The following is a 26,841-nucleotide window of genomic DNA, read 5'->3' as shown; positions in this document are numbered from 1 at the left end:
TTGCCCCTTACTTGTACTTTTTCTTATGTGATTCTTTTTATTGTTAATAGAACTACTCACTAGGCCCTAGCTTAATGGTATTTTCGACCAAGCACAAATCTGAAAACATAGAAACCTTAAGACGACAATCTGAAAACCCTAAGTTTAATAAACAACACATATGAAACCCTAAGACGAAAATGCTTCATTTGAATTCAAGAAACTAAACAAAATAACATAAATCTATAGTATACGGGAAAATGGTACAATTGAACGCATTAAAACTAAATGCAAAGGTCTCTCTTGAATTTCCACCGTCGTCTCTCTTGTGTTTTTCTAAGAAAAACTGACCAAATGACCCTCTTTCTTAATTTAGTCGGATCTTGATTATTTATCTAGTGGGCAAAGGGGTTACGAGTTACGGGGAGAAAATGTGGGCAGAATGGCCAAGTTTATGAATCGAGGGAGTTTGAATTTGGTGGGACCATCTGATTTAGCTGTTTACATGGACAAAATTTTAAAGGGGTCATGTGCTACGATGGAGGGCCATTAGAGTTAGGGACAATTCAAAAAAAGTTTGTTAACAGGATTAATTCGGATGAAAAATATAACGGGACAAATATAAATAATAAATTATAGTAGAGGGACAACCTTGAACTAACTGACATAATTAACCCTTTTCGTTTTTATTGTTAGGTAATACTATAACCCTATCCATATCCTTTCCCTCTCAAACACATTGAAGCCCTATTTCGAAAGATATTAAAATGGCTTAAAAGTGGATGTGAGCTCTTCTCCCCGTATCATAATGTCAATACCTGCAGCTCAAGCTCTCGTCTTTAGAACCCGACTCAATTTTCATCGTCCCCTCATCTTCTGCCTTCACAAGGTCATTACTTTTTTCCACATATTATGTCTCTCTTTGAAACCAAAATTTCATTTTCAGCACTTCAAGTTTTTTACTTTCACTTGATTTCAGGTCCGTAAGAGCAGTTCTATTGCTGCACTAGATGTTGCACCGCTGGTGGATCCGGTAATAGTATTAAAGAATCGATCCCATAATACTTCAGATGTAAAAGGTAAAACCTTGATATTAAGTTTCATTTTTTTTTAGCTATATATTGTGAATTGGCACTTTGGACTGTTAATTTTAATTGAATAGGTGATGAGAGTGGGCCTAAATGGAAGAAATTGAGTTCAGAAGAACTTGGAATTAGTACCTCAATGATTGCAAAGCCTACAAGAGTGGTTCTGAATGGGCTAAAGAAAAAGGGTATGTGCTCAAAAACGATATTTGATTATCTCCTTGCAATCTTGAGTTTTGGAATTTGTAAATGGCAATACTTGTTTAGTTGGGGTTTTATGCTATTCTTTGATATAAAGTTAGTCCAATCGCACAAGGTAGAAAAAGATCTTTTCAGAACTAACTTTATAAAGATGCGAGAGTTTTTGACTTTTTATCTTTTATGAATGTGCAATCCCCACGAATAAACTAATTAATATATTTATGTAGGAATTTGTTGTAAATTGTGTATTGCTCTTTGTAAGATGAGGATTTTTGTTTCGCCTCCTTGCTACTATCACCTTTTTACTCTCTTTTCACAGGGTTTGAGGTCTACCTTGTTGGAGGTTGTGTTAGAGATCTTCTATTGAACAAAACTCCTAAAGATTTCGATATAATAACGTCAGCTGAACTTAAAGAGGTAAGCTGCACCCCATTTTTAATTTATAATTTTGTGAAGATTGTTCTATAGACAGGAAAAGGAGGAAAGGAAAATTGTCAATATTGGGTAGCCAAGGATATCCTTTTTTGTCACAAAATAGTGCTCGTATGGTATCTTATCACTTACATCTGCAAGCGCTCCTAACTAGTACTGATATTCTCTCATGTGCTCTTTAAAATTGAATTTTCTCTTCATCCTTTTACTATAACTTTTATGGCAACACAGACTTTCATTGTTTCCATGGAATTATTAGGCACTAATTATGAGGCATGGCCATAGGGTTGTTAACCAATTTTTATTTTATGTTACTGAGTAGAAATTGTTTTGATTTCTGGAGGTTTGAACACATTGTTATTTAACGATGGAGCCATTTTTTTTTGTTGCTAATTTGGGATACAATCAATCATTTGCAGGTACTGAAAACATTTCAGCGATGTGAAATTGTTGGAAGGAGGTTCCCTATATGCCACGTGCATGTTGATGATACCATTGTGGAGGTTTTTCTCGGGCAACATCTTTTTCTTGGTTTGACATCTATTTTTCCTTATTAAGCAGAGTATATCTCCTTAGACTGGTGAAGGTTTTGAAGTTATCTTTTGGAAGGGCCCATTTGGGCAAATATTTGGTTGAAGTTGCAAACACGAATGTTTGAAGTTGAAGTTCAAAAAGAGTATTTGGAAGTTGGTGTTTGGATATGAGTTTTGCTTAAAAAAAAAATTAAAGTTTTGTAAGTGGAAACCATTATTTTACTTGAAATACTCCTCAACCTAGTTTTTCAACTTCAAATTGTCTATTTCAAGTTGAAGTTTAAATAATGGACACAAAACAAACATTGATTTGCAAATAGTATTAGTTATGTCCAAACGCCTACTATATACTTATCTCAATCTGTGTCAAAACAGGTTTCTAGCTTTAACACCACTGGGAGGAGATTTAAGAGGAATTCCTATAATGTTGTTCGTAGACCTGCCATGTGCGATGAGGCTGATTTCATTCGCTGGAAAAATTGTTTGGGAAGAGATTTTACTATCAATGGGTATGTAAAACAGATGTAAACTGAATTATCAATTTCATATGCTAAATCATAGACATTTTTTCTGTATTCCAATAGAAAAACTAAATAAAGAATTTGATTTGTAGATTGATGTTTGATCCATTTGCAAGGATAGTCTATGACTACTTGGGTGGACTGGAAGATATTAGAAGGGCTAAAGTGTGCATGTATCTTTTACAGTTTTCGTTATTGTTGTTTAGCCTCCTTTAATAGTGTAAAATTGTGCTTAGTCTAGCTGCATTTGCAGGTGAGATGTGTGATTCCCGCAAGTGCTTCTTTCATCGAGGACTGTGGTAAGCTAGAATATCTTTTGTCTCGTTGTCATTTTGTATAATTCTTGTTGGATCTTATTTTGCAGGACCTGCTAGTTGTAATATCTTTTCATTAACTTTGGGTGGGCTTCTTGCAGCTCGCATTTTGCGTGGAGTGAGGATAGCAGGCCGTTTAGGATTTCGTTTTTCTAGAGAAACAGCTCATTTTGTAAAAGAATTAGCATCTTCCATATCTAAACTTGATAAGGTAAGAGTTTCCATTTTTTAAGATTCTTCATTATGTTAGGCTATATTCTTTTACTTTTAGTCAGCAAAAAGAATTTCTTGAGTTCCTATACTTTTATCCCCATGATGTAGGGAAGGATCTTAATGGAAATGAATTACATGCTGGCATATGGTTCTGCTGAAGCTTCATTGAGATTATTATGGAAATTTGGACTTCTAGAAATTCTTCTACCAATCCAGGTATGAAAGTTTAACCTTTTTTGTTTATGCTACTTATACTAAGTGTTTGATGTATCACTCCATTTGGCAGGCTTCTTACTTTATTTCCCAGGGATTTCGAAGGCGTGACAAGAGATCTAATATGCTTCTGGTAAACAGGAATCTATATTTTTATCGTTACATGTATCATTTATGCATTCAGCAAATACGTATTCTTGTTCAAAATGACTGAGATAAAGAAAGGGAATAAAAAATTGTCTCCCAAAAAATGTAGTAGTTTTATTAAAATTATCTGTAGTTGCACTGTTAAAATAGGAGTAAGATTGAATTTTCTAGTTGTATAACTTACGTGGTTGTTATAGCATTTCAATCACATCTTCATGTTGGTGTTATGTAGTCTTTGTTTTCAACATTGGACAACCTTCTGGCTCCCGACAGGCCTTGCCATTCTAGTTTATGGTGAGAAACTATTTCTGCCTTTAAACTTGTTATTTGCCTCTTCCATTTCCAGATTCCATATATGATCTATAGATTAAAAATTTGAAGTAGCAATCTAGAACATAGTCACTATAAAAGAAACTTAATGATGCTGCAAAAATTTCTTGTTTGTTTGCATTCCTGAAATAGTCTTTTCTTTGTTCTGTCGAGACAGGGCAAGTGTAATGCTTAGAGTTCAATTAATCCCAAACTGAAGGAGAAAAGGAAAATGTAGTAAAAGTTTTGTTGAATAGTGTCGAAAATAAGAAGCTTCCAGAAAAGCTGATTGGGTAAAACTGACTGATATTTTTCTAGAGAATTACTGATGAATGCACGGATTTGTGCTATACTAGATCACGTTCTGATGAAGGAGCCGAAGGCAACATGGGATAATGTGTTTGGCCACACATAATATAAGCGGTTAAAATGAAGTTTTGCAGCTTTTAAATGTTAAACCTTCATTCTTTTATTGTGGTGAATGGAAATTGAAGATAATGCAGTGAACAAGACGACTTATTTATATGACACTGTAGATATGGAATGTTATATGTCGTGGAATAAAGAATTCTGAGTAAGGGATTTTCCCCTAGCGTTATGTAGAGACAATGGACAGCAATGCCCTTCGTGTTGAAATTCTCTTTTTATTACCTGGCTATCATAATTCATAACTCACAGTTACTTGTGCTTGTCTTGACTCCTTCAAACTAAAGGAATAGGAAAGGAGAACTTTTCTTTTCTTTGCTGGTTGAAAGGAAGAGGAAAATGGAAGGGTTCGTTTTTGGTTTGTTGGTGGGGTTTGAGGGGTGGGGGTGGGAACAGTTTGCGTGTATATATTATATATATGTCCATGCAATGAGTCCTTTGGGTAGATCTATGTGTGATCTACTGCATCTCATGGAAGTTGTCTGCATCTGCTTATGAGATTAAAATTTCTCTTTTTCTGACTCTGTGAGCACTAAAAATGATTCTCTAGGATTGCAATCTTAGCATTCCATAAAGCACTGGTGGACAGACCTAGAGATCCTTTGGTTGTTGCTGCTTTTAGCGCTGCTGTCCACTGTGGTGGATCTTTGTCAGATGTGTTAGGAGTAGCGGGAAAGATCTCTCAACCACATGATACAAGGTTTTCTGAGCTCTTAGACTTCCGAATTGTAGAGTCAGATGAAGCATTATTGGATGAGATGATGGATCTTGCCACTTATGTGGAAGCTGCATTACGAAAGATGACTGATGAGCATTTTATTTCCCAAGCTCTGACAGAGTATCCTCAAGCGCCAAAGTCGGATCTGGTTCGTAGGAAATTTCTACATAAAAACTTTTCTTTCTTTCTTTGTTTAGTTGCTTCAAATAAATAATCAAGGACTACCTTGCATATGTCATAATTATATACAGGCAACCTAACTCACTCCAACTTCCAGCTTCATGCATTCAGAATTTGGATATCTTGTACATGATCTATGGCTGGTTTTTTTGTAGTATATCTTGCCTTATCTCATAGAGATTCTCTTGTTGTTAACACATCCAAATAAATGGTAAAGACTAAGGAGTTTTATCAAAATAGTAATTAAAAGACTAGGAGGTTTTGATTTGGGCTTTTCTACTTCTACCAACAAGATATCTGAACATTTCTGCTTGAGTAGGGAAATGAGCTAATCTGCTTTAAGGATTTTAGCTGTCATTTATTGCCATGTTTGTTGCACTTCTCCCTAGACCCCACTTGTGGGATTACACCGGGTTTTTTTGTTCTTGTTTGTTGCACCTCTCATTGAACTTCCTCGTCATCTTCCTCCCAACACCCCCCCCCCCCTATTTTTTTTGTATTATGTTGGAGCCCGGGCCAGCTTGCTCACATCTCCAATTATTCCTCCGGATACCTTCTATGTCTCACCAACACAGATATCAAGTGACTCTGTCCATATTTCCATTTTTTTGTTCTTGTTTGTTGCACCTCTCATTGAACTTCCTCGTCATCTTCCTCCCAACACCCCCCCCCCCCCTATTTTTTTTGTATTATGTTGGAGCCCGGGCCAGCTTGCTCACATCTCCAATTATTCCTCCGGATACCTTCTATGTCTCACCAACACAGATATCAAGTGACTCTGTCCATCAAGACTTAGGTTGATGGGAAGAAAGCAACTGGCATCTTTTTTCCTGTGCTGGGATTTGAACCCTAATTTCTCACGTTTTCACCCATTTCATTGAACGCTAAGCCTCACCCTTTGGTACAAAAGAAGAATGATTACAGCAACAAGTTCCTCATATTTTCTGCCACTGTAGCTGGGTAGTTTTGTATTTTTACCTGTTTCCTTTCGTCTCTGCCACCAGTATCAGGACAGTTAGATTGTTTTCAAGTTGATGTTCCAAAAAATTTGATGTGATTTTATGTGCTCAAGCAGCTGTTTGGGGTTATACAATTTCCCTTTTATCACCTTTCCGTTTCAATTTGCAGGTGTTTATCCCATGGGCATTGTCACAAAAGGTTGATGCAATATTTGAGTGTGTTAGAAGGGGAAAAGAGAAGGGATTTCGACAAAAACGAGGCAGTAAAATTGATTATGAGTCCCTAGCATTAGGAAAATTGCATGAGATTAGACATATTTTTGCAAGGGTTGTTTTTGATACCGTGTTTCCTCCTCATCTCAAAGACTAATGTTTCTCTAAATGCATTTACATAGGTCTCATGAACTTGTTACCAAAGTAGAAACTTCTTTTTAGTTCAATTTATTCTTTATGTATGGTTGCACGAGGTTGGGCATGTAAGTGATATTCCTTTTGTGATTGTGCTAAAGTTGGTCTGGTTAATGACTGACTGGCGTGTAAGTGTACAAGTTGGCAGCTTGAGTCAGTTCCTTGAGCTGCACTAAAATCCCAGTCAATTCTTGAGTGAGATAGTTGTCGTGCAGCGTTGTACGTCATGGCTAGGAAATTTCACCAGGTAACTGATCTTCCCGTTGTGTATATGTTTTTAGTTGATGCAGTTGCTGAATCAGAATGAGATTAATCATGATTAATTTATAATCTCTTTCTGTTTTACAAAGCATTCTGTAAACTTCATTTGTATTCAGCTGTTTGAAGATGGAGTCGGAGGTTTGCAACCTTGTTGGTGTAAAGATCAAAACACTTCATTCTGGAAGGGGCGTTAGTGATGATGCCTTGATACTCAATGATAAGTTGCATGCCCATTGTTATATGTGAGGTGGTTTGGGGCAAACAGGCACTTCTGGATATATATTCCATGCTATTGTATATTCAAGTAAGTCAGGTTCTTCTGTCACCGGTATAATTCTTCTAATAGACCATTCTTGTAGCCTTTTGGTGTAACATAAACCAATGGGCCTTATTATTACATGTTATGTTACTATGTTGCAAATTAGCTTTGAATGAGCTAAGGAATGAAAGGAAAAAAGAAAGAGTAACAGACATGATGTAAGCTGTAGCTGACATACCAAGAATGTGGGTGCCTGAGTAATAACTTGCTGGAATGCCACTTGGTAGTCAACATAGAGTATGGAACGAGACATTATTCTAACAAGCTCCTTCTGAGCTAAGTACTACTTTTCTTTCTCTTCTTAATAGACAGACCAAAGTGATCCTCATTTTGCACGAAGCTGTTCAATCATTAATCTTTACATCATAGGCTGTTCTGTCCATTCTATTAGCATATCGTTGGAAGTCACCTATGAAATGTCGTACTTCAGAATCCATTTGCAATACCTTCTCCAAAGAATATTTCCTCAAAAACACTTTTATTTTTATGATACATTTATTTGATTATGACTTGAAGTATACAACAATTACGCCTCAATCCCTAATAAGTTGGGATCGGCTATATGAATCCTCACTTCTCCATTTAAGCACGACTAAAGAAAGTATCATTGAGAACATAAAGAAAATTGAGAGATAAACATCTCTGCCTCTTAAAGTGTAGCTGGCTATTAGTAGCTTATTTTTCTTCTTTTCTTTGATGGTAATAATCATGAAAAGAGTAGTTATTGTAGTAATTAATTCAAAGGGGTCGGATTATAAGAGGCAATCCTTGTGTGAGCCTAAGAGAAAGCAGGATAGAAGGGCAGTGCTTATAGTTTGGGGAGATGGAGAAAGAGAACTTAGTCAGGATTAAGGACAACACGATTTTGTACTCCATGAGAGACAAATTCTTGCCAATGCACATTCTTCCTCCAAAACCAAAAGGCAAGAATCCCATTTTGTGTTTGCATCCACCGTACACGTCGTCTTTAAACCTTTCTGGTTTGAATTCGTTAACGTCTTCAGCCCAAAGCTGCTTGTCGTGGTGCATCGACACCACATCAATCCATATATTTGTTCCTTTAGGGATGACTACATTATTGTCCACTTGAATATCATCTTTAGCTTGCCTCTGTATATTTGGTGCTGGTGAATATAGTCTTAGCACTTCGTTCATCACCCATCCCATCTGCATGATTAACAAACATTTCAATTGTTCAATACCGATGTAGTGTAGGTATACATAACTGAAACAAGTAAACTATGAACGTCTTTATCCCATTCGTTTGTGATAATGTGTCTGACTTGGTACTTGGAGCAGGCTGCTAGTTTTATTGTAAACTTCTTGGTGTTTGATTCAATTTATTAAAGCTGCTCGTTTGAGTTCCAAAAAGAAAGAAAAAAAGAGGACAATGGGATTACCTTTCTGTGACCATTAAGCCGTGTAACATCAATTTCACCTTCTATAAACACTTGTTTCATTTCCTCTCTGAGCTGAGTTTGCCATTCAGGATGCAAGGCCAGAAGCAACATAGTCCAGGTAAGTGCCAATGCAGAGGTCTCATGACCTCCAATGAAAAACGTCTTACACTCATCCACCAATTCCCTTTTACTTAACGTCTTTCCAAGCCGGCCATCCATGCCATTAGCACTCTCATCTACCATTAACAGACTCAGAAGATCATGTTGAGAATATTAATTTTTGTCCATTTTTTTCGAGCTTCAATGATTGATAAAAGGAGAGCGTCAATCTCTTTCCCGAGTTTCTTGTGCTTTCAACGACTCTTTATGATATATCAGGTTCCCATATGGTACTCCAACATAACGTATGGACTTGAAAAGAGCGATTTGCAGTGTTCTTAATTTATCAAACACTTTTCCCCGGTTTTCGTTCTTGATTCCGAAGGTTGTTTTCGCGATGATTTCCCCTGCTGTGCTTGTGATTTCCTTCTCGACTTCGATTTCGATTTCTTTCTTCCCTGAGTCGATGAGGGCCGCCCAGCGGTCTAGCATATTTGTGGCCGACTCCACCATTAAGCTTGTCATACCCTGTCAACCATGTTTAGTGGTGCTTATGTTGTTAGTGAATATTATGATCATTTAACAATATTATTTTTAAGGGAAGGCTTTTAGATGATGAATATTAAATTTTGATTTTCAAAGAACACGTTCATTACACTATAATTTAACTGGTTGCAATAGGCTGCTTATCATAGTTTTTTTAATGATCGAATTATGTGAATATATTTCACACGAGCATACTACCTGAGTACTTGAAAATGGTGTCAGAAGGTACTGATACGGTGATACACGTAGTCACGTACCATGTAGTCAGAGATGGATGTTAAGTCATCTAATATAAGACTTTCAGCGCCGACATAAATTTATGTACAAAATTTACTATTAAACTTGCAACAACTAATAGATCTGAATCACACTTTTAAAAATAAAATAAATTTAATGTTAAATACCTTAAAAATTGAACTCATAAAGTTAAAATCATGTATTGAAGAAATTTTTACTTGGAATTTTAAGTCGTTGTATTTTGTTTTTGTTTCAATTATTAGTATTACGATCTTGGACCTTCATATCAGCTGAGGCAGTGGTGCAAAACGCTTGGCTTTGGATGTATTATCTCGATTATTGGTGAGGAAAAAAAAACAAAAAGAAAATCCCTATCTATCTATACAATACAAATATTTGATCTTTCTACGCGATCGAGAGTCGCGACTCAATCATCCACTTTTAATATTGTCCTCTTGCTATGTCTGGGTCACATCAATCGATTCGAGTTTTAAAAATGTTTGACTTTAATCTTGATGAAATTTCCCTACTTGATTAGTGAATGTCTATTCAAGAAAGATAAGTTCTATAGAACAACGATAAGATCGGTATATATATGATAATGAATCTTGAACTGCAAAAATCTCACGTACCCACCAGATTAGTGTTCAAGAAATACGGATTCTAAGATGGATGTGCGGTCATATAAGATTAGATAAGATTAAATTGCATTTTTCAGAAGGTGCAAATAGCACTCATTGAGGATAAAATGAGAGAAGGCCGCTTGAGATGATTTTCCCATTCTTCCATCACCCTATAGAGACACTGGTATGTAGGTATGAAACTATGGTGAATGAAGATGTTAAAAGGGGCCGAGGTAGACCTAAAATCAGATGGAAGGAAGTTATATTGAAAGACCTATAAATCCTTGGAATTAATGTTGCCTTAACTAAAGATAGGGCACAATGAAAGAAAAAAACTCATGTATGTAACACTTAATAGTTAGGAATAAGCTTTAAATTTATTAGACAACTTTTAAATATTGTTACTATGTTTATTAAAAAGAATTTATTTTCGCTATCACTCTAATTTGATTTCGGTATGATAATAATATGAGTTAGCTTTAAAAAAGAAGTGAAAATTTCATACGATTAACTCTAACTTTGTTTGGGGCTAAGACGAACTTGTCATCGTTGTTGATTAGTTTGTTAATTAAGAATCTAATAAGAAAGTGCCGAGAGAGAGACACATGGAGAGAAGAGAGATACCTTCAAGCTGGCAGGGGAAAAAGCAGGATTAATAACATGCCTGTGATTACTGATTAGCCCAATTATTCCGTTCCACCAAACAAGGCCATTCCCAAACATGGGATCTCTATCCCTCTTAAATACTCTTGGCTTTCCCCCAACTTTTGGCCATTACAACCGCTGACATCTTCTTTATAAATTCAGGATCTGCTATGTACAAAAATGGCTCTGTTCCCAGCCAGTAGACGAAAATACTTTACCTACAAGAAGTAAACGAATATTGGTTCATTTACATGGCATACATTGCGCAAATATAAAAAATACAACTTTTAACTTATATTCTGCGTCCACTCAAACACCACCAACAACAACATTAACTAACAATATAATCTCACTGGTTGAATCTGAGGAGGGTAATGTGTACGCAGACCTTATCATTACCTTGTAAAGGTAAAGAGTCTATTTGTGATAGACCCTCAATTCAAGAAAATCATAGAAATGAAATACGATAGTGAAAAAACCATGAGTAAGTAGCAAGATAATAAGAAAACTGAAGCAAAAGAAACAAAAGATATAATAAAAATCGAAGAATAAGAACCCTCAAACCCCACTGAAAAATGAAACTTATGGAGTATTCTTTATCAAGATAATGTGTTAAAATATGATGCAAACTTACGTACCATGCAACCTTTGCCACCGAGCATAGTATGGGAATGCAAATGAATGAATGTCATGATTGCCAATGCTCAAAGAAGGAGAAGCTAACTTCGTCAACTCCTTCTTCATGTCATTTATATTTCCAAGAGGGAAAATTGGAGCTTGTCCGTCAAATCCATTTGCCCTAAGCTTTCGATACATCAGCTTAGGCAAAATCCAACAAGAATATATCATTTTCCCTAGCATAAACAAAAGAATGACAGCCATGCTTAACAAGCTAAGAACTTGAGAAAACTAGACGAATTCCATTCTCTCTCTCTTAGTTATTAAGTTAGGAGAATTATTTATAGAACTTTCCTTTTATGGGTTACGGAGAAATGTGATGGGTATTTATAGAAAGGAAAGTTTGAAGAGCCCACAAGAATCTCAGCGGCGGGGACAACTGACTTACAAAAGAAGAATCCGGAACCAAAATGTGGTTCTTTTGGACAAGTAACACCTTAATAGATGTAAAAAAAAAAAGATGACATTTTTATATATAGCGCCCAAATATTGGGCGCTATACATTAACGTTAACTGTGCCGTTAATGTATAGCGCCCAGTATTTGGGCGCTATATATAAAAAGCTGACACTAACAGTATAGCGCTCAAATACCCGGCGCTATAAATAAAACTTTATGTATAGCGTCCACTATTTGGGCGCTATACACCTTTTTTCTGGCCCCACCAATAATTCCTGACTTCAATAATTCAAAAGCGTATAGTGCCCACTTTTTGGGCGCGCGCTATATATATATAATTTCCCGGCTAGCTATTTCCTATATAAAGAGGTTAGAATTGTATAGAAATTCATTCAAAAAAAATTTTAACTCTTGTTGAAACGTTTATTGTTCTTAAATTCTCCAGCATCTTTTCATTATGTCTGAAGAGCGTAGAATAAGAGTTTCATTGTGATTGGGGGTGGGGGGTGAGGTTGTGATGGAGAATAACTCCGTGGGCTACAGTTTACCTGCTCAATGTCATGTTAAATTGCCACTTACAATGAAGTACGATAGATTGATATCGTTGTTATGCAAAAAAATGAGTGTGAGGAAACGTTCAGTGATACTTAAAGTAACCGGAAGATATCCGTATTCCGTCACTCCACAAGGGGTTGCTTTTTACTCGGAGTTTAACATCGACGATGATGAAACTTTGAGTGATTTTCTGAGGACTCCGGATGAATGCCGGAAATTTCTTGTAATCACAATGTTGGAGATGTACGTGAATGTCGAAGACGTTCCAAAAAACGAGGTTGTACGTAGTAGAGATAACCCCCAGTCATCGGGTGGTTATTCTGGAGCAGTTTTTGCCAGATAGGTTCCAGATGAAAGAGTTTTCCTTGATTTAAACTTATCACCGCCGACGAATGAGCAGCGAGAAAATAATTTATACAATGCTTTCCATAATTCACAAGACGAGTGGTAAACTTCAATTTTCATTTGTGTTAATTATGTATATTTTTGGTGTATTGAATTTGTATTAACACTCATATATTTAATAGGGGGTACCAGCCAGATATGAATTTTATAAGTGGCCCATCCGGTAGTCATCACCTAATTGAAAACGTCCATCATGGAATTTTATCACATTACGACTTGTAAGTGAAGTGATATAGCCATATGGAAAGCATTTATTAATTCAATAGCTTATATTTTTGTTGGTTGTGCAGTGAAAACGAGCAAGTTGAACCACCCGTACTCATTCAATTGCCCGAAAACGACGTATTACATCGGGATCTGGCAGATGCACAGAGTGAGGAACAGAACAGTGATTACGATAACAATGCCAATGAATCCGGAGACGAGACACCCTTTCCTTGTAAGGATGGTGAGGATGGGGAGGAAGGACCTGATTTGAAGAGAGACCCCTCTAGACGAAGAGTGTACGAGTCCAAAGTGCCGTTTCATTCAAGGAAAATTCCTTACATTGATAACTTGTCAACCGTGCCGAATGTGGAAGCTCTCACAAGGGATTTTGATGAAATCCGGCCAGTAATATGGGATGAGTCTAGACCAACGATGCTTGCAAAGGGGATGCTTTTTTTTGATAAAGCGCAAGTAAGCAAGGCTTGTAAAATGCACAACGTAAAAAGTGTCGTGAGATGCAGGTATGAGAGTCAAGTCCGATGGTATACAAGGCTGTTTGCCGCAGGTGGTTTTGGCCATGTAATTGGATGTTACGTGCGGCCGAGAAGAAGACATTTCTACATTAGCTGGTAGTTGTGGTAGAGGTGGCTGAAACTGCAGAAATCGCTCTCAGGCCCAAACCTAACATACAAAGTTGACGTAAAGTATAAGATTAACTATAACTAGGTAGAATTGTAACTAATGGGCATATTATTTGAATATGTTGTCACCTGTAGAAGCGGCAGAAAGCCACCAACGTCTCTCTGTGTGCCGATACAAGCCCTACACATCTGCCTGTACAAATACGAGATGACAGCACCACCCAGTTGTAGATGGCTGTATCCTCGAACCGGCCAATATGATGCAGAAAACGGAGGCTCACTAGGTTCCCCGAAGTGTTCGGGAACAAGACCCCCCAAGTAGAAGGAGCAACAACAACCTCGTATATCGCTATACATCCACCTTCGCTGACTCGTCGGTGATAGTATGGTGGATCTGCTCTAGGTGGTCTCTAATTGGGACCAACTGCATACGACTGGACCCAGATGCTACAGTCTCGTCCTCCGGCCTGAAACACGTGAGCATGTGCAGCATATCCCAATAAGACTACCGCGAATAATATCTCATGGTCGCATGCAGTAAAACTAGCAAGCCATCAGCGGACAGGCCATATAAAATATCAGTGTCCTGAAGTGTGATGGTGGCCTCTCCGATGGGCAGATGGAAAATGTGCATCTCCGGTCGCCACCGCTCAATCAAGGTCGTGATCAAAGCTCAGTCGAGCTGTATCCGGCCAATCCTAATAATCCTATATAATCTCATCTCCTCCAGGTAATGGACCACGCGGAGATGTAGAACTCTATGACTCAAAAACTCCCACAATAGATCCACTCTCCTGGCCCGGAAAGTCTGCGTAAGCAACTGTCCGTCCCATATATACTCGGATCTATGCTGGGGCTGTAGGGCTAATAGATCCAAAGTCCGAGAGCCGGGATGTATAGTCGCGTCCATGTCGTCAACTGTAAATTAAAACAACATTAATTGTATTTTATTCTGTATATTAAATATTAATTTTTTGAGATACACAATTTTTAGCGTTATACAAAAATTATACCTCCGGGTTTCGGGCTCGATATTTTGAGGCCCAGTGGCACCAAATTAACATTAGTAATTATGTGTGTTGATACAATTATTAACTTAATTGTACAAAGTTTGCATTTTCAACTACCAGTATAAGATACTTAAACAAAAGGAATTCTAAGCTAAAATACTACACATTACTATGCTACAAGGCTCTAAATTTTACTACGCTAAAAGGGTCTAGATTTTACTACGCTAAAAAATAATCTAAACTAAACATAACCAACAAATAAATTTAATTGCAAATAAAACACAGAACGGCATGAAAACACAAATGCAAATAAAACACAAAATGACATGAAAACACATATATATAAATCAGGATATTAACAAACAAATTTATTTGACAAATTTATATTTTTTTATAAAACACTAATATTAAATCCGGATAAATTTAACATACTAGTTTCGAAAAAAAACACAAACCGAAATAGAACACATACAAATCAAATAATATGCATTATTATAAAAGTTTCAACTTAAAATAAACATAAATACCTCGATTTAGAATTTTCGGAAAACAAATAGATTGAAAATTTGACTCCGAAAGTGTGAATCAACAATAATGCGAAGCTCTACTCGAATGTGGGACCTACGTTCTTCATCTTTTATGTGACGGAGGACCCAATTTTTATTTTTTTTTTAAATGGTGGGGCAGCGGGTATGGGAGTGGCGGACCAAGATTTTTGATAGTTAAATATTGAGGAAGATGAAGCAGTCGTCGTCTAGAAGAAGAAGACGATTTTTATAAAATATATATAGTGCCGGGTATTTAGGCGCTATACTGTTAGTGTCAGCTTTTTATATATAGCGCCCAAATACTGGGCGCTATACATTAACGATACAGTTAACGTTAATATATAGCGCCCAGTATTTGGGCGCTATATATAAAAATGTCATCTTTTTTTTTACACTTATTAAGGTGCTACTTGTCCAAAAGAACCTCATTTTGGTTCCGGACTCTACAAAAGAACTTTGCCAGCTCATAAAGTTTTTAAACATATGTAATTATGTGTTATACGCTTGTCCTTTATATAACTTTGCGCTTCAAAACGAGGATCACATTTTCTATTGATTTTGTCATCTTTTCCACACAATTAGTTACCAGCGACTGATGAGATGATATTAAGGAGGCTCATTTTAGATATTCTTGGGGCTGATCTGAGTAATTTTTTCTTTTTAACTCTAACTATGTTTATAACTTACAAGCACTGTTACATGCTTTTTTCGATTAATTTGCGAATTTATCTGTCCTATCAAATATTGCGGCGATACATATAAAGAAAATTAAAAGATGAAGAACCCCTTTTCTGTTTCTTTTCTTGTTTATTATTTAATCGATATTTGGGTGCACATATCAATTGAATTGATCAAAGCTTTCGAGAATATATAAGAATCATTTTAATCAAATTACCATATTAATATAGGTATTAACCCACATACAATAGTTCTATATAAAAGTTCCAATTAAACAAATACCTTGAAAACACATACTTCCTTTGTTTTCGTTTTTGTGATATTATTTCCTTTTTAGTCGGTTAGAAATATATTTCTATATTTTGTTATTCTTAATGATATATGTCCTCACACTATGAATTTACGATAATCATGTTTAAGCTCATAAATTATTATTTTTTTAATTCTTAAATTCTGTATCACTTTACTGTCTTGTTGTATTATTCTGTTTTTATATGGCTTTTTGATACTGTCCCTTCTTGCTTATAATTTTACTAGTCTCTCGGAACGTGTGTTGCACGTTTATTTCACTTTATTATTATAAAATTCATTTTGCAAAATGTTGAATTTTAATTATATAAATGTTTTAAGAATTCTTATTTGAGTTATAAAAGCATGCAGACATATTTATTTGCTAATCAATGTTTGTTTTACAATCGTCTCCATTATTCAACATAAAAAGTTACGTTCTGCTTGCTTTCTTTTTATTAATTACATAAAATGTTTAACTGAGATAATGTAGTAAAAATTATTAGTTCCTTTTAATCCAATGAGATAGCAGGCAAGCCGATATCATATTGAAATTAAGACCATCTACCTTAATATAGTTGCAGGATATGAAGATTAGATTATCTCATGATTTAATGTATTATAATCACAAGTGGCACAATATTCAAAATACCGATAGCAACAAGAGTGAGAATAAAGATGAAACTCTTTACAAATACATGTTTGAAAAAGACGCTAAAATCACATTTCGTGACAAAAACAATAAGCAAAGGCTCGAAAACACATCAAGTAAGAAAATTAAGGCTAACAAAATAACCCAAAAAGAATATTTACTGATCTATAGAATGTATTAGTAACTGCAAAAGGTAAAGATAAAAATTATATCAACTGTAAAAGGCATGAAACCTCATGCAAATAACTAAAATAAGACTACAACGCAAACAAAAGAATTGTTAAGTTATAGAAATCAAATAATTGTGAAGTCAAGTTCCCAACAACAAAACTGTTGCTAAAAGAAATCTAATATTTTAGAGGTTTACGACAAAAAAAATCAAGAAGTATTCTCTCTATCCGAATTTATGTGATATTCTTTTTTTAGTCAGTCTTAAAAAATGAAATCTTTTTATATTTAGTAACGATTTAACTTTAAACTTTTTATTATCATTAGTAAGATGATCAATTTAGAAGCCACAAAAATTCTTATAGCTTATATTAGACAATAAATTTCAAAAGTATTTCTTATTTTATTAAAATCAATGCTCAATTAAACACCTTCATACAAATTGAAATGGAGAAAATATTAAAAATAATTAAAATAACGCGAAAAAATAAAACTTCAGAACCAAAAATATTGCTATGAAATAAAAGTAAATGAAGATACCAAAAATTAATATATGTCAAAGGATTTTCTGATTTTTAGAAGGTTTCATAAAAAGTGTACTATAATATATACCAGATTAATTAAACACTGAAAATATATGATCGGGTGGGAATATGAGAACATGAAAGACAAACTTACAATATGAGACAGACAAATAATATACAACGTCTTTTTTCTCTTCAAATTCTTTTTATATTTGAGGTTGACATAAACATTTCTTTACCGAGAATGGTTTGATTTGTAATCAAGCAACTTTTAGGCAAAGGATTAATATTGAACCAGTTAATAACTATCAAAGGACACATCCATTCGTTTGAGGTGTTATTGCACGACACTTTCTTTTCTGTTCTTTTTTAACTAAAAATAATAATTAAATTATTTAGAGGGTATTTAGGTAATTTAACTTTTAAGTTAGGGAGTTCATGCATTTAATATAGTATAGATAGATAAAAATAATAATTAAATTACTTAGAGGGTATTTAGGTAATTTAACTTCTAAGTTAGGGAGTTCATGCATTTAATATAGTATAGATTAGGTAATTTAACTTTTAAGTTAGGGAGTTCATGCATTTAATATAGTATAGATAGATTAATGTGGTACTTATACTATCTTGAGCCGAGGGTCTATTGGAAACAACCTCCCTATCCTCACAAGGTAGGGGTAAGGTTTGCGTACAAATTACCCTCTCCAGACCCCACGATGTGGAATAATACTGGGTATGTTGTTGTTGTTATAATTCTTAAATTTTGTGTATATTCAAATAAATATAAACATAATATGAAGCTAAGGAAGTATATAGTAAGTGGGTTGAATATTTATGTATGTTACATTGGTGAAATGTGAATGGTCTTGAGACTCTTGAGCCAGCAACAAAAGGGAGGAGTCGACTCGTTGCAATTTCGGCTGAATAATTATCACGTCACAAATTGAATTGTAGTGTACATTATTAAATGGGATTTTTACCTATCTATATCATATATCAAACATTATTACCAAAAATGTTCATAATTTGTTATTTACCCATGTAGTCCACACTTTTACTACAAATTATATACCAATCCAAAAATAGGTAGATTTTGCCATTAAAAAAGCCCTAAAATGAAGGCACCAAATCTGATGTGATTCTGTCAAGGATTTTATTCCAATTTTGAAACTGAAGGAGATCTCTCTTCCTGATGAAGGCACCAGTTGCGTAATTCTCTCCTTCCTCAACAGAAAGAGATCTCACAAAAAACGCAATCAAATTGTACAATTACTGAAGAGAGACTATATCTGTTCTTCGTCTCAAATTGTACAAAATTGCTCTTCGTCGATATCAGTATTCAAATTGTAGAAACTATATCTGTTCTTCGTCTTTTTTCCTATCAACTACACGAAATCATGTCAAAAATCCCAATAATGCTGAAATCGAATGGTAATTGGGATAACTATGGTAGATTTAGAGATTTTGAAGTTGATGCCATTGTGGTAGATGATAATGCAAACTACGGAATTCTCAGTTCTACAATTGCAGAACAATTATCGATTGATATATCGGATAAAATTATAGAAATCAAATACATTGTGAACGAGAATTGTCCTCCAATGGAGATTAGGAATGATATGGGGGTTCGTGCTTACATGGAAACCAAAAAGGAGAATAAAAACTTAGGTTCGTATCCTTTATGTATAAGCGTAAGAGATTTCAATATGGAATTGGCAATCAACAATGAAAGCACCAGTGCAGGTATGTTTGATTCGACATTGCAGAGAGTTATGGTGTTACTATGTTATCTACAATATTACTACAATTACCTACAATTAAACTACAAAGCTCACATAGTACTGAAAAGGATAAAGCAATGTTGCTTTCAAAATTATCTACATAGAAACTACATTTATGAATTTATTGTTTGCAGGTTCGTCTGGATCCCTAAACTTACTTGAATTTCCATCCTCACCAGCTATAGAGGAATATCAAAGTGAAATAATAACTGAATCTACGCAAACATATATTGAAGAAGGACAAGTTTATCAGGACAAGCAAACAGTAGCTGCTGCAATGAAGAATTATTCAGTGATGCACAAGTTCCAGTTCAGAGTAAAAAGATCTAGTCATAGAAGGTATGTAGTTATTTGTGGATAATATATCAGCAAAATCAGTGTATGATTGAAGATAGGTGGATTTTATAAATTGTAGTTAAATTGTAGTCAGTTTGTAGTTAATTGTAGTTTTTTCATAAATTTGTGTAAATATTGTATTTCTTTTGTAGCTACTGGCTTATATGTGTTGCTGAAAGCTGTAAATGGCATTTCAAGGCAACGTCAATTAATGATTCGGCAATGTTCAAGATAAGAAGTTTCAGCCGTCAACACACATGCTGCCTAATGGACGAAACATTCATACAGCGCAAACGTACTGCAGCAGTACTTGGTAGCATGGTCGTTCCAAAGTATTGTGATCCTAAGACTGTCTACACACCAAAGGACATAGAAACTGACATGTTATCCGAACATGGACTGCTTTATTCATATTTGAGACTACTTTATTCATATGTCTTAATTAGTCTTAGTACAAAATTATATGTAAATTCTTACCTTTGACTCGTCCAAATCAAACCTCTTGTTTATCACATTCATAACACCCTTCAAAGATTGATCTATGAACTCTCGAAGGCTTGAGAGTTCCTCAAAAACATCCTTCCTATAGGCATCTAACTTTCCATCAACCTAAAAATTAAATATATAATTAGTTGGTAATCTTATTCTAACTGCTACAGTTACACTACAATTCAACAAACTATAATTGTTATAGATTTATACCACAAATTAACTACAATGTATAACATACTATAATTGTTATGTAATGAAGTCAAAATGTAGCAAATTATGTCAATATATTGTAGTTATTCATAATACCTGCACAATCCTCTTTTCCAACTTCATGAGCTTGCTACTGACAGATTCAATGTCCTCTTGACAATCTGTATATTTGGGTTCAAATGATGGAGAAGCAGCAGTTGGAACATGTGATGGTTGAGCACCATGTTCATCTTCATATTGAATCTTGTCTGGCAGATTAAGCACTCCAAGATCTTCTCCAGATTCAATCATGTTTGTGAACTGAATGATGAAAATAACAGTTAATTCAAGTGACAAAAAAATGTAGATTCAATGTAGTTATTATGAATGTAATTGTAGCATCATACAAAAGTGGAAAAAAAATACCTTGATCCACTCAGGCTTGATCATCTTCTCTTCAATTGCAGTTAACCAAATCTGCCCCTTTGTAGCTGACCATCTTAAAATGCGAGGAATAGATTCAGAACATCTCGTAGCAAGCTCGGTGCTGACGGACGAGCAACACTCATATAGCCACACTTGCAAGGCTAATGAGCATCCCCGTATCAGATAAGAATGTACATGGGGATTAAGACGATGTCGGACAGATTCAATAATCTGCTTGAAGGATTTGATACCCCATGGGTATGACTCAAAATTACCAGACTCTATTAGAAAGAACATAAACTTGTCTATGAAAGTCACATGGTCTTTATCAGAAGGACAAACAAAAAATTCCAACATATAAAGAATGCACAACTTCACCGCATCCACATCGTTTGCCCATGCTTTATTAGTCACTACATTTTTCAAATGCCATTTCTCAACCCTTTCTTTGTTCGGAAAATATGTATTCATTAAAGGGCTAACATAGGTGGAAGTGTAACCATAGTCTGAAAACTTATTCACACAATTAAGACCAGTTATCAACCCAAATTCTCTCAAGGAAAAATTTAATTTTTCACCCTTAAATAGTACTGAAAAATATGAGTCAGTAGACTTTGTCAATTCATACTTCATCAGAAGACGAAGTGATTGGTTTTGCATACAGATTTTGGGGAGACCTAATAAGTAACCAAAACAAGTTTTTCTGAAAACCCTTAAAGCATTCGGAGAGAGTAAAACTTGTATCCGGCTAGGTATGCTAGGATCACACAAACTGTGGAATCTAAGCACACAATAATTAATATTTTGTTGTGCAAAGTAAGGTCCATTCTGTAGAAAATATAAAATTAATGAACATTAGTAGTTTGCATAAAAAGGAAATAGTAATCTACATATAACTACATGACAAATACAAAATATAACTAGAAGAAGAATAGCCTACCCACACCTATAACTACAAAACAATAACAGAAGAACAATGCACGTGTAAACATTATCTACAGGATGTAAAAGTTACTTCAAGTATGTCACATAAATGTAGATTAACTGTAGTTAGAATGAAGTTAAATATATGAGCTATACAGGCTACAATAAAAAATAACATATCTACAATTTAACCATCAGACTACACATCAACTACAAACTAACTACATTTATACACTGTCTAAGAGTCACAGTTCCAATTAAACTACAAAATTGAGACAAAGAATCTACAAAACAGTTACTTCAAGTATCTCACATAAATGTAGATTAACTGTAGTTAAAATGAAGTTAAATATATGAGCTATACAGGTTACAATAAAAAATATCATATCTACAATTTAACCATCAGACTACACATCAACTACAAACTAACTACATTTATACACTGTCTAAGAGTCACAGTTCCAATTAAACTACAAAATTGAGACAAAGAATCTACAAAATTAGGACAACACCACATTTTACCAAAATACACTTGAACAATCAAAGAAGAACAATGCACTTGTAAACATTATCTACAGAATGTAACAGTTACTTCAAGTAACTCACAACATGTAGATAAATTGTATTTAGAATGAAGTTAAATGTAGCAGCAATACATGTTGCAATGAAAAATACCATCTCTACAATTTAACGATCAGACTACAAATCAACTACAAACTAACTACAGTATACACTGTCTAATAATCACAGTTCCATTAAACCTACAAAATTGCGAAAAATAATCTACAAAATTAGGACAATACCACATTTGGCCAAAAAATACTTGAACACTAAATTAACACTTGAACAACAGATTTTTACAACCAAAATCAAACTACAAAACAGTGAGGAAACATAAATAGTGTTTACCTTTATTGAAATTTTTTCCTTAACCAATTTTGGTACTTTTTTTGAGGGTTTCTTCTTCTTTGGTTTTGATGAAGAAGGAGAGACCTTGTGTTTTTTCACAGATGGAACTTTGGGAGAATCATCTACAAAATCGTCATCTACACTCAACTCTTTCCCCTTGCGTTTCAGTTGATTCTCGACTAGTTTATCAACTCCACCAACATCAACATCGTGCAAATGCTTGCTTCTCATTTCCGCACGAATTTGTCTAGGAGATGAAATACCAGTAGTTTGTTCACTTGCATGCGTCATTTGTGGGTTTTTTGGTGGTGATTTTGGTGTTAAAACACCCAAATCAAAGGTTAGAATATCAGCTAATATAGCTTTTGATGATTTTTTTGGGGAATGTTGGTTTTTTTCATGATTTAGGAGTTGAAGACAAAGATGGAAGTGAATTCAAATCGTGGGGGATACTATCAACTGAAGGTAATTAAGTGGAGAAGAAAGTGATGGTAATTGTGGGTGAAAAGAGATTGTACGAGAATGGAGGAAAAAATGAAGGTAAATCGTGGGGGTGGGGAACTGAAGGTAAATCATAAGGGGTGTGGGGGGTGGGAGGAGAGAGAGGCGGGTAAACCAAATAACGTGAAAATACAGTCCTAAAATCACGCCTAAAATAAATGAAGGAATAATTATACCCTTAATTTGAATTATGGTATATAAAAGGTAATTTGGTATGCTTAAATGTAATTAACACAATCCTTAAACAATGAAGGTAATAATGTTTGATATATGGTATAGATAGGTAAAAATCCCTTTTCCTATTGTATTCATGAATATAGTAGTCTAAATACATCTTATAAAAATGTAAAACGTATTTACAGAATGTAATATAGCAAATAGTATCTATGGATAGCTAATTACCATGATTTATGAAAAGTTTTCTTTTGTTATCTCAGGGCTTTCACCAAACTTTTGTAGAGAAGACATATGTGTTGGAACTAAGTTGCGGAATTTACTGTCAGTACCTGTCGACCATTCCAGCATACTTAAATCCTAAGATAATATGAGTATTCGAGCTTGATGCGTTGTCCCCATTCCCCAAGACGTTGCGGCTGTGTTATTCATGAAAGAGGAGCATATAATATTAATAATACTTCTGTAGCTTCTACCATCATCAGGGTCTATAGCTCAGTGGTAGAGCATTTGACTGCAGATCAAGAGGTCACCTGTTCGAACCCGGTTGGGCCCTATATATTTCAACAGCGATTTTTAATCGCTTATTGTATTTGAGGGTTCAATCTGAGTGACCATATTGTTTTCTCGTTTTCTTTCTTCTTTGTTTTAGGATATCCCAATTGTAGATTAAAATGCAGATTTATGTGGAATCACTAGCATATTAAATTTGATTTTTGATCTCTATTTTTTTTTGACGAATCAATCTTATTTCTACGGTAAGATTGTATCTCTCTCCAGTTTGCTCACTTTTCAGTGCGTAATTAATTATCTTTTATTTCCCTTAAATTTACTCTCGAACCTCAATTTCTTCTGTTATTATCTGCCTGTATTAACAATGGAACATTCTTTACAGTTGTTCAATCTGAGTGACCATATTGTTTTCTCGTTTTCTTTCTTCTTTGTTTTAGGATATTCCAATTGTAGATTAAAATGCAGATTTATGTGGAATCACTAGCATATTAAATTTGATTTTTGATCTCTATTTTTTTTTGACGAATCAATCTTATTTCTACGGTAAGATTGTATCTCTCTCCAGTTTGCTCACTTTTCAGTGCGTAATTAATTATCTTTCATTTCCCTTAAATTTACTCTCGAACCTCAATTTCTTCTGTTATTATCTGCTTGTATTAACAATGGAACATTCTTTACGGTTGTTCTTGTTGGTTGCAAAATTGCTCCTTCCCATAAGTTCCTGAAAAAGCAAAGGCCAAAGGTTTGAGAAATGTTTGCAAAGTCTATTTTACGTTTGGCTATTTTAAGATTTTACCTTTGAATTATATCCGCAGTTACTCGCAAATTTTCCTTTGGTATCCCTTCTTCTATGTTTACGCTCATTTCTCGTAATTACTCCTTTCAGTTCACTTTTATTGTTTTTTTGTTATTTTCACACATATTAAGAAATTCATCTTTTAATATTAATTAATAATGAAATTGACCATATTAATCTTAATTTGTTCATTGAGCAATGCAACAAATACTCCTAGGCTCTTTACTCCAAGGGTACCTTTGAAAAAAAACCAAGTTAATTCCTTCTTGATATCTAAAATAGTAAATATTGTGGACCACAAAAAAAATAATAAATTAATTAAAGTGGACCGGAGAAAGTAATATTTTTTAGCCATATATACTCCTGCGGGTCAACCCGTGTCACCCCAAATCCACGTACGCTTGGGAACACCATCTCACCTGAGGATTATTCACCAACGCCAATAAAACCTTATCTGATCATTTTCAAAAGACCTGATTCCCACATCATACACGATATTTGTGAGCACCTAATTTTTGACCATACTTAAAAAATTTATCACTTTTTTAGTGTTTGATATTCGTTAATTTTAATCTTGATATTTTAGCCTTTAGTTCACTTTTTTTTAGTAGGTTCATTTAATAAAATTGAAAACTATAAAAAATAGTCACACTTTTGGAATATTAATTTTACCTGGAAAAAAATTAAAAAAATAAAGAAAATCTACAAAAAAGAAAGAGTACAATAAAAGAATATTAATTTTGTGTTATTCTTATCTTGAAAGATTTTGGCAAATGCACTTGCCAAACGCATATTAGCTGTGATGAAATATTTCTTGTCCTCCTATTCACCCACCTCACACCATCTAATACACACACATATCATATACAACCTCACCCACATAACACCTAGGAGAGCTGAAAAAAAACAGAAAAGTGAAAGAGCATAGGGAGGGATCTCGGGAAATGAACGAAAAAGAACAATTAGAGGAGCACTAGCACTTTAGAAAAAGCAGAGCATCAACAACTAAGAAAAAGGGAGCTCCTTCTTCTTCATTCAAAAGAGTTCTCTTTTGTTTTTTCACTGTCATCCTCATAATTAAAACACCAATCACCATGTAAATCTCCACAAAAATACCACCAAACAGCCATAGCTCCCTACCCATTATCCTCCATTAGAAACCCAACAAAATCACCCCCAATAGCTCTCCAAACACAGTTTAAAAATGCAGCAAAATGGACACCGAAAATAGCTCCAAACGGTCACCAAAATGCAGCTAAAGAGCAGCCACAAATGACCCCAAAACAAGCTATGAAAATCAGCTCTAAGACAGCCCTAAACCAGCCCAACAAACATGTCCAAACTAAGCCAAAAATCTCAGCAAAACACTAATTTTCAGTAGTAAAACGCAACAACAGTAGCTGTTTGAGGAGCACAAAATTATCCTTTTTCCAAGCCTTCTTCCTCCACCTTAAACCCACACAAACCAGCTATAAATTCCACCTTTAAACACCCCCAAAACAGTCACTAAACCACCGTCAAACACCAGAAAAATGGTCGCCAAAATCAGCCAACATCGATCTCAAAATGCGACCAAAACCTGTTGCTTTTCCCCCCTAAAAAAACTCACAAACGCTGTTGAAATATTAGCGAAACAACCACCAAAACACAGCCCAAAAATCAGCTAAAAACACTCTTAAAACTGTCTCAAAATCAGCACCAAATCACCACTAAAGAATACAAGTTCAGTCGAGGTCATGATTTGAAGTCCCGTCAAGATTTCTGCCGCGGGTTCCTGTTGCGATTCAATTTTGTGAAAAAGCCCAAGGATCTCTACTCCTTATGTATTGATAAAATCTTTTTATTTATTGAAAGGTTCATTCATGTTCCTATTCTGCTCAATAACGTTCAAAATTTCATGCTTTAACTCATTCCCTACCATGTCTTTTTGATTGTTTATTTCGTTTAGGTTTGTTTACTAAGTGTTGAGATATTTTTAATTAATTACTTTATTACTATTATATCAAGTTAGATTTTTTTGTTAAATAAACTAGTCTAAGGTAATTGATTTATGTTTGGAGTTGCAAAATAAGCTTTATTTTTGGACATTACTTCTTTTGTTTAGTCTGCGGGATTCAAAGGGTAATGGGCCATATGAAGTTTAGTATTGAGCCTGTAATTTTAAAATAGAGAAGCTCTAGATCCTATCATGATTTAAGTTGAATGGGCTGTAGTTTCATTTAGTCAAAAGAATGGGTTCTGGACTATAGTTTTCGTTAATCCCAAAAGATAGAGTGCTAA

General features: G+C 34.7%; 1 protein-coding gene, 1 non-coding gene and 1 pseudogene across 2 annotated transcripts; 2 read left to right on the top strand and 1 right to left on the bottom strand.

Moving 5' to 3' along the window:
* The first annotated feature begins 633 nt into the window (after positions 1 to 633).
* LOC107775442 (uncharacterized) lies at positions 634 to 7,557 on the top strand. The gene is made up of 15 exons (XM_016595171.2): positions 634 to 868; positions 959 to 1,058; positions 1,142 to 1,252; positions 1,585 to 1,682; positions 2,117 to 2,200; positions 2,606 to 2,739; positions 2,844 to 2,916; positions 3,005 to 3,050; positions 3,167 to 3,276; positions 3,387 to 3,494; positions 3,565 to 3,624; positions 3,871 to 3,932; positions 4,924 to 5,239; positions 6,400 to 6,885; positions 7,016 to 7,557. Exons 1-14 carry the CDS (start codon positions 788 to 790, stop codon positions 6,598 to 6,600), a joined length of 1,584 nt encoding a protein of 527 aa, XP_016450657.1. The 5' UTR covers positions 634 to 787; the 3' UTR covers positions 6,601 to 6,885; positions 7,016 to 7,557.
* Positions 7,558 to 7,857: 300 nt separating this feature from the next.
* LOC107775443 (cytokinin hydroxylase-like) lies at positions 7,858 to 11,692 on the bottom strand (annotated as a pseudogene).
* A 12,044-nt stretch (positions 11,693 to 23,736) lies between these two features.
* On the top strand, positions 23,737 to 23,808 carry TRNAC-GCA (transfer RNA cysteine (anticodon GCA)). Its single transcript has one exon. It is a non-coding gene; the product is annotated as a tRNA-Cys (tRNA).
* The last annotated feature ends 3,033 nt before the right edge of the window (positions 23,809 to 26,841 follow it).

Source organism: Nicotiana tabacum, chromosome 18, assembly GCF_000715075.1.
Source record: "Nicotiana tabacum cultivar K326 chromosome 18, ASM71507v2, whole genome shotgun sequence".
NCBI classification, from domain to species: Eukaryota; Viridiplantae; Streptophyta; class Magnoliopsida; order Solanales; family Solanaceae; genus Nicotiana; species Nicotiana tabacum.
Note: the sequence above shows the minus strand (reverse complement) of the source record. Positions and strands in the feature narration are given on the sequence as shown.